The 7643-nt window shown below is 45.3% G+C and overlaps 1 protein-coding gene across 1 annotated transcript; it reads right to left on the bottom strand.

The window, feature by feature from the left end:
• Positions 1 to 4297: 4297 nt before the first annotated feature.
• Positions 4298 to 7435, bottom strand: LOC129816767 (filamin A-interacting protein 1-like). Its single transcript, XM_055871642.1, has one exon. It carries the CDS (start codon positions 7295 to 7297, stop codon positions 4634 to 4636), a length of 2664 nt encoding a protein of 887 aa, XP_055727617.1. The 5' UTR covers positions 7298 to 7435; the 3' UTR covers positions 4298 to 4633.
• Between the last annotated feature and the right edge of the window lie 208 nt (positions 7436 to 7643).

Genomic DNA, 7643 nt, shown 5'->3' on the forward strand with positions numbered 1-7643 from the left:
TGTATTGTCATTTTATTATATTTAACTTTTATTTAACTAGGCAAGTCAGTTAAGAACAAATTCTTATTTACAATGACGGCCTATCCCGGGGTAACCCGGACGACGCTGGGCCAATTGTGCGCCACCCTATGGGACTCCCAATCACGGCCGGATGTGATACAGCCTGGATACAGTATGATAGTGATGGCCTAGCACTGAACCAGTAACTTCTCTAAAGGGCTGGCAGTGAATGAGCTGATTGTACTGTGGAGAATGTGGTTTTATGAGAAGATCTGTCTTAGCATATGTTACTGAGTTCCGTGTGTGTGCGTGTGTGTGCGTGTCATATTGAGGGAATGTCCCTAGGACCACAAGAGTATCAGTCATCATCCTTCCTTTCATCCCTTCTTTTAGTGGGAGGAGAAAGGGTGGGGGTGAAGGAGAGCGATGGCTTGGGGACTGACTAGTGAGAGAAAGAGGTTGGGGAGCGGAAGAACTGCATTGTCATTTCATCTCAAAAAGCACAAGAGGATTTTGACAACCAACATCTCTCATTGTGCTGTAATTTAGTAGTAAACTGATGAGATTAGCATTCCTTCATTATGTTGTTGAAAGATAATGTAATATCTGAAAAATTAAGCTGATTGATTGCACCTAAATTGGCCCTTTTTAATTTATAGGATTCACATAATATTCAATAAATATGGTATCCAACATCCGATTTGGACCGTAATACTTCCTAACAAGGAGTAAGACATGAGGAATACATTAAAATGATCCAAAGCAACCCACACCAATCCCAACCCAACAACCAGTAGGCCTATACAGTGTCACTTCTCGATGTCTGACAGGTAGTATGGAGCTGCTGCTTGTTTTTTCATCCTATGTAATGTATTCCCTCTGAATCTGATCATGTTTTTTTGTGTGTGTGTTTCCATTAGGATTTCTTTCTGCGGCGGTGCCAAAGTTGTGCCGCTGCTAAATACATATAGGCAAAACATTGCTGTTCCGAGAAATTAGCCATATTGCATTATTTACCATAAATAAGTGTAAAAGTACCAGGTTTTTCCCACTAGATGTCTTTGTTCCTACTACTGCCACACCCTTTTATCCATTTTGCTGGTCTCTTGTCTTCATTAAATGGATCACAACATTTTCTTTGGAACTTTGGTTAGAAAACCAATAGCTTTTGCTCATGATGAAAATAAATTGTGTGGTCATCTTTACAATTCAAGCCAGTCCTCCATGAAAGCAATTACGTTTGTCCTTCTCTTAGGTTTAATCTGTGTCCAGGAAACAGTCCATCTGTGTGTGGTTTATTCCCTTCAAAAAAGGTATGGATTAGTTAGACTATATTATTGTATTATTTTATTAGGGTCACTAGCCCATTTCTCCATCAAAGTTTTGGGCTTGTAGGAAAAGTCTTCATGTTAGATTTGCACCATAGGGATAGCCCTAGAGAGCTGCAATTTGTTGGACTATTCAAGGAGAGTTGCTTTCATGGAGGACTGGCTTGACTTGTGAGGATGACCACCATTTATTTTCATCATGAACAAAAGCTATAGTTTTTTTTCCTTAAGTTGCAAAGAAAATGTTGTGATCCATTTAAATGACCAGCAAATGGATAAAAGAGAGTGGTAGTAGCAGCAACAATGGCATCTAGTGGGCAAAACCTTGTACTTTCACACTAATGTATTGCAAATGACTTCAATGGCTAATTTCTCTGAACAGGTAAAAAAAACATCACCAGATTCACAGGGAGTACATAACATAGGATAAAGAAGCAACACACCAAGCCGCAGCTCTATACTACTTGTCAGAAGAATTCTTATACTGTATACTGGTTGTTGAGATGGGATTGGCATGCGGTGTGGGGGTCCATGGATTGCTTCTGACAATTTTATTGGATTCCCTATGTCTTCCTCAATGGTAGGAGGAAGTTTGGTCCAAATCTGATGTTCGGAACTATATTTAGTGAATATTCTGCGAATCCTAAAAATGTAAAGGACAATTAGGGTACAATTAATTAGCTTAATAACAAAATATATTTCAACCTCCAAAAAACTGCAGGAATTCTAATCGTATCTATTTGTAACTACAGAAACGATTTCAGATCAATCTGAGATGGTGGGTGTCATGGGTTGCTGAACTGACATGTAATGACTCTGCAGGGATAGAGAGAGGAGTGTGAGTGCATTGTGTGTGAGATTTCATGGCCGTCACACTCCCACGAGGCCTCTGTCACGCAAAAATCTGTCCAAACTGTTTTCAGACGGTTGCCTTGGCCACAGAAAACGCTTCATGTTTGTCATGTATGGTCATGATCTGTCTGCTCCTGGTGGCTTCCAGCCAACCTTCTTCCCTTACGTCTCTGGTGAGTAATCATAATGGGATTCAGCTTGTCACCTTAGGTACAGGATACTGCATTGTGAGTATGTTTCTCTGTTCGGATATAGCTGAACTACTGAAGTCAATTCTTTGTAGCTTAAAGAGATCCTCCAGTGATTTCTGAACTTGTCCTGTTGAAAATTGATATCCCAAGTATAACTACGGTAAAGTACACACACTAAAGAGTATAAAAATATGTTTTGAGAAAAATAGACTAAACTTCAAGGAGTTGGTCTGATGGGAAGTCATGATGTCATCGGCCTCCACCTTGCTCGAGGAACAATAGAGGAGCAATAAAGAACAAAAGAGGAAAGGCCCACACCCCCTCTTGTGCGATGTCATGACTTACCTGGACCACCTATTGAGATGTGCCTTTTGTTAAGTAAATCTGGTGTTAACTGGGGTGAAAAGGAGACTGGAGTGCCACTTTAAAGACCTACTACAGTTTCCTTTTCACCTCATTTAACACTTGATTTACTTAACAAACAGCACATCTCAATAGCTGGTCCAGGTATGAAATGACATGGCACAAGTGGGGGCTGGGCCTTTTCTCTTTTGTCTTCTATTGCTCGTCTATTGTCCTCACAAGCAAGGGTGAGATGATGACATCACATCAGACCAACTCCATGAATGGTTAACACTTTGAAGTTTGCAGCACTTTTTTGCTGAAGACATATGTTTTACCTTTAAGTGTGTGTACATTGCTGTATTTATACTTGGGATTTTGTTTTCAAAAGGAAAAGTTAAAACATAAAAGCTAAAAAAAAAAAAATCGCTGGAGTGCATCTTTAAAAGTACCACTCCTTCCTTCCTTTTGTAGAGTATGGTATGCTCTCTGTCTGTGTCAGTCGCAAGTGTGTGTGTGTGTGTGTGTCTGTGTGTGTGTGTGTGTGTGTGTGTGTGTGTGCTTAAAAAGGAGAGGCTGGCAGTTTACCTGACCTACTGTATATTATCTTTGACTACCTCAGCTTAGGCTATATGTTTGTTTGCACTTCTGTTTTGTGCTTGAATTGCTTGCCCAAATTAGGCCACTGACAAATTAGGCCACTGTTTATTTTCACATTGGAACACTGATCCTTGAAATGGATCTAATTTGAGGAAATGTTCTCCCATCAAGAATAGACCTAACATCACTGAGTACACTCAGTTCCCCACAGTGTTTCCCCCCTTCCCTTGGTGCTTTTGATCTGAGCTGAGTTTTCCTGCGTATCATTGGATAAGGCTGGAGCCGCTACGCACACACACACACACACACACACACACACACACACACACACACACACACACACACAGGTTTTGTTCTTCTATCCTCATGGGGACCTAAATTAATGTCCATTCAAAATCCTATTTTCCCTAACCATTACCATAACCCTAATCTTAAACCTTACCTTAAACCCTAAACCTAAATCTAACTCCTATCCCTGATCTTAACCACTAACCACTTACCCTTAACCTAACCCTAATTGTAACCCTAACCCTATTTTTAACCCTAACCCCAACGCTTAAAATAGCATATGTCCCTAACCCAAACGTTGGGGTTAGGGTTAAAATGAGGGTTAGGGAAATGGCAGAATTGTCCTTGTTTTACTATCCTTGTGGGGCATATGCTCAGTACAGGCATATGCTCATGCTGAGGTTATGGTGTGGTAGAGATGGAATGGTGATATCAGCCTGTAAATATCACTGATCACACATGTTGGTACCTCTAGGTCATGGTAAAAAAAATCCTCTGTGGTCTCAGTAAGTATTAAAAATGAGTGCATAAAAAAATATCCAACTTCCAGCTATTTTCAACCATTTAAAAGTTAGATTGTTTGTCTTTTACAGTGAATGAGGTTAGACCATCAAAGAAAATATAGCCCAATCAAAAACATGTAAGTAAGCTAGGTTAATATAAAACACATGCTATTTTAGAATGATAGTCAACATATTCATCAGGAATTTATACCCTTTATTAAATGGGCAACATGGGAACAACAGAATAAACCAAATTGTTTTTAATGTTTAAAAATGTAATGCACACATTATAGTAATGTAATTAAGTAATGTACAGTGAGTGCAGACCAAGTCCAGATAGGATTAGGTATGTGTTTGATGAGTGCTTTTTCATGCACACACTGATGGAATCACACACTTGTTATTATTAGGATGATGTGGCCGTTCAGACATAGGCTGGTTTGAGCTGATTCTCTGTTGGTTTTGTGGTGAAAGGGACTCAGTATCGGGTAAATAATCTGTCACTAGGGGCTGGATGGGGGTGGGCATTTCAATCATAAGGGCCACTTACTGTAATGTGTGAGGGTTGTGAGACAGGGGTGTTTGCAGGGGCTATGGTGATGCTACTGGTGATCTTGCTGTTGCCTTTGACGTGGCAGCCATTGGTCAGTACTGGTGTCCTTAGCTCCCGGACGGGGGTGTGGTACGGGCCACCAGACTGGCTCTGGGTTATACCATTAAAAGACTGGATGTAGGGGCTCCCAAGGTGGATGTGGATCTTGTTGTCCTCTGTGGTGATGATGCTCGGACCAGTGCTGTTGGACCTCTGTAGCTGCCAGCCATTCTGCCTCTCCGGGCTCACCCGGAATACGGCTTGACCTATGACCTTAGTGGATTCAAGCGATCCAGTGCTGACTGTTAGCATCTGGATGGGAGAGCCAGTGTGGTCAGGTGACACTGACCTGGAGGAATCTGGGGACATGACTGAGATGGGTGTCATGGTGAGAGGGGAGAGGACTCTGTCTGGGCTTCCAAACCCTTCTGGTAGTGGGGCGCTCTTTGTTCTGGCCACTGGTGAGATGGCAGCATTTGGGATGATGGTGATTCTCTGTTTTGGTGGGGCTCCGCTGGTGGGGATGATGGCGGTGCTGGTGTAGGATAAGGCATTGTCAGTGGTGGGGCTACTGATATCCAGCATGGCCGTGTTGAGTCCATGGTCAGGTGTTACCCTGATGTGTAAGGGCTTCCCTTGGGTGTGTGCAAGCATCACATCTCCTTTCTGGAAAAAGTTACCGTTCAACACTTTGCAGTTAATGGGATGGTGATTGTCCTTGCCGTTGGGTGAAGGTATGCTGAATCGCCTCACATGATTGTTTTGGTGGTTCAAGCTTTCAATGTTGTTCAGCGGAGGTGAGATGCACTTGTTGATGACACGATCCTCCTTTTGATTTGGGTCCTCTCCATCGATCTCCTCATACAGTTTACAGCTGAGCGCCAGCGGAGCCAGGCTCCTGTAGTCAGGTGGCAGGGTGTCTGCGGGCTCTGTCTGCACCTCCTTGGTGCACAGGTGGAGGTCTGAGAAGCATCGGCCAGTCATGCCTGGCCGGAGGCTCTTGCTGAATCGCCGGTACCTCTCCAGCTCATGGGTCAGTCCCTCCACCTCCCTAGCCAGCTCCCTGTTCCTGACATCCTGCTGGGTCAGCCTCTTCTGCAGGGTGGAGCTGTCCATCTGCACCCGACAGATGGACTCCTCTGTCCCCATCAGCCTCTGGACCTTCTCCTTGAGTGCCTCCACCTCCCTTTTGAGGAGGACAGACTTGACTTGCTCCTCCTGGAGTCGCCTGAGGAGGAGGTGCTCCTGGTTGTTCTCCTTCTTCTCAGCTAGCTGGTACTTGGAGAGCTCCCTCCTGGACTCCTCCAGCTCCACTGCCAGAGCTCTGGCTGTCTCCTGCTCCTTGGAGCACTTCCTCTCCAAAGACTCAAAGTCCTCCTCTGCCTTCATCAGCTCTCCCTCTATCACTCCTTTCTGAATGAGTCTCCTCCTCAGTCTATCTACCTCCTGGGTGAGTTCTTTTACTTTGTTGTCTTCCTGTTGGTAGCCGTGGTTAGTGTTGTCCAGCAGGGGGCTCTTGACTTCTCGACATAACTCCCCCTTTTTGACCTCCAAGATCAGAATCCTTTTTTTCATGGCGCTAACTTTGCTTTGCAGATCCCCACTCCTATCCTCCTCTGCCCTCAGCCTCACCCGCAGCTCGTCCCGCTCTTTGGCCACACTCTGAATCCTGTCCTCTAGCTCTGCTTTAGACCTCAGTGCCTTGCGGCTCTCCTCAATGAGTTTCTCTGTGGCTGTTGACACACTGTCACTCTCAGCCTGCCGTTTCCCATCCTTCTTCTCCTGGAGTTTCTCCTCTGTCTGCCTGAGTCGCTCAGCCATGTTCTTCCTCTCTTCAACCACTACCATTGTGAGTGTTCTCAGCTTGGCAAAGTCCTGTCTCAACGCCCCCTCAGATTTTTCCAGCTGGCCCTCGATGGCTTCCAGTTCCCTTACCCGCACCCTGAGGGTATCCAGCTCTCCAGACAGCTGCTTGGTGCTGGCCCTCTCCTTCTCCAGGCTGCCCTTCAGAGAGCTGCACTCCTGCCTGCTTTTCCCCAGAGCCTCCTCCAGTCTGTCCAGCTCACTGATTCGGCCGTTCAGCTTGTCCACCTCGGCCTTCAGGCTGCGGCTCTGGCTGGACTCCCTCCCAAGTTTTCGGTCCAGGTCCCGGCATTGGTCCCCCATTCGGATCAGCTCCTCATCCTTTCCTTCCATCTCCATAACCCTCATCCTCAGCTGTTCCACCTCTGAGAGCAAGCCAGGGGTTGTTGTGCTCCCTTCTCTCCCATGGCCAAGCCTGTCCCTCAGCTCCTTCAGTTCCTCCTCGACCCTCTGGAAGGCGCCCTTGGTCCCCTCCAGCTCATCCAGCTTTCGACTGAGGGCAGCCAACCGCTGACACAGCTGCCGGTTCTGTGTGTCCTCATTGGACAGTTTGGCCATCATGGCTTCCTGTTTGAGGTGGAAGTAGGAAGCTTGTTTGTGTAGCTCCGCCTCCAGACGAAGTGCTTTAAGCTCCTCCTCCTTTGCCCTGGAATGGGTGGAGTTTAGCTCCTGTTGGGCGTGGTCGGCGATTTCTGTCAGTTTCTGGACGCGTTTGCTCTGCTGTGAAAGTTGATTCATCAGGCGCTGCTGCTCGTCAACGACCAACAATGCAAAAGACTTGAGTTTAGTCAGCTCTTCCTTTAAAGCAGAGACCTCTCTCTTGCTCTCCTCCTCCTTTCTTTCCCAGTAGGCTTTCTCCTGGATGAGCAGTAATTTCAGCCTTTAGAAGAGGGAGACAAACGAAAGGTTGTGATTCAAAGGGAAAGGTGTGGTTTAACTTAGTGATGTAACATATTTAAAAGTCTACAAAAACTTGACTTCTGTTGAAGGTTTACGAGCCTTTACTTTCAATCAAATCAAGACATGAAATAGCTGCCTGTATTTGTCTTTCTTCTGAATGCAATGTTATCCAGTGTGCGGAAGT

The sequence above is a fragment of the Salvelinus fontinalis genome, chromosome 19 (assembly GCF_029448725.1).
Source record: "Salvelinus fontinalis isolate EN_2023a chromosome 19, ASM2944872v1, whole genome shotgun sequence".
Taxonomy (NCBI): domain Eukaryota; kingdom Metazoa; phylum Chordata; class Actinopteri; order Salmoniformes; family Salmonidae; genus Salvelinus; species Salvelinus fontinalis.

What these genes read in the sequence shown, in the direction of transcription:
- LOC129816767 (XM_055871642.1), bottom strand. Translation starts at nt 7,297, where the DNA reads ATGAATCAACTTTCACAGCAGAGCAAACGCGTCCAGAAACTGACAGAA.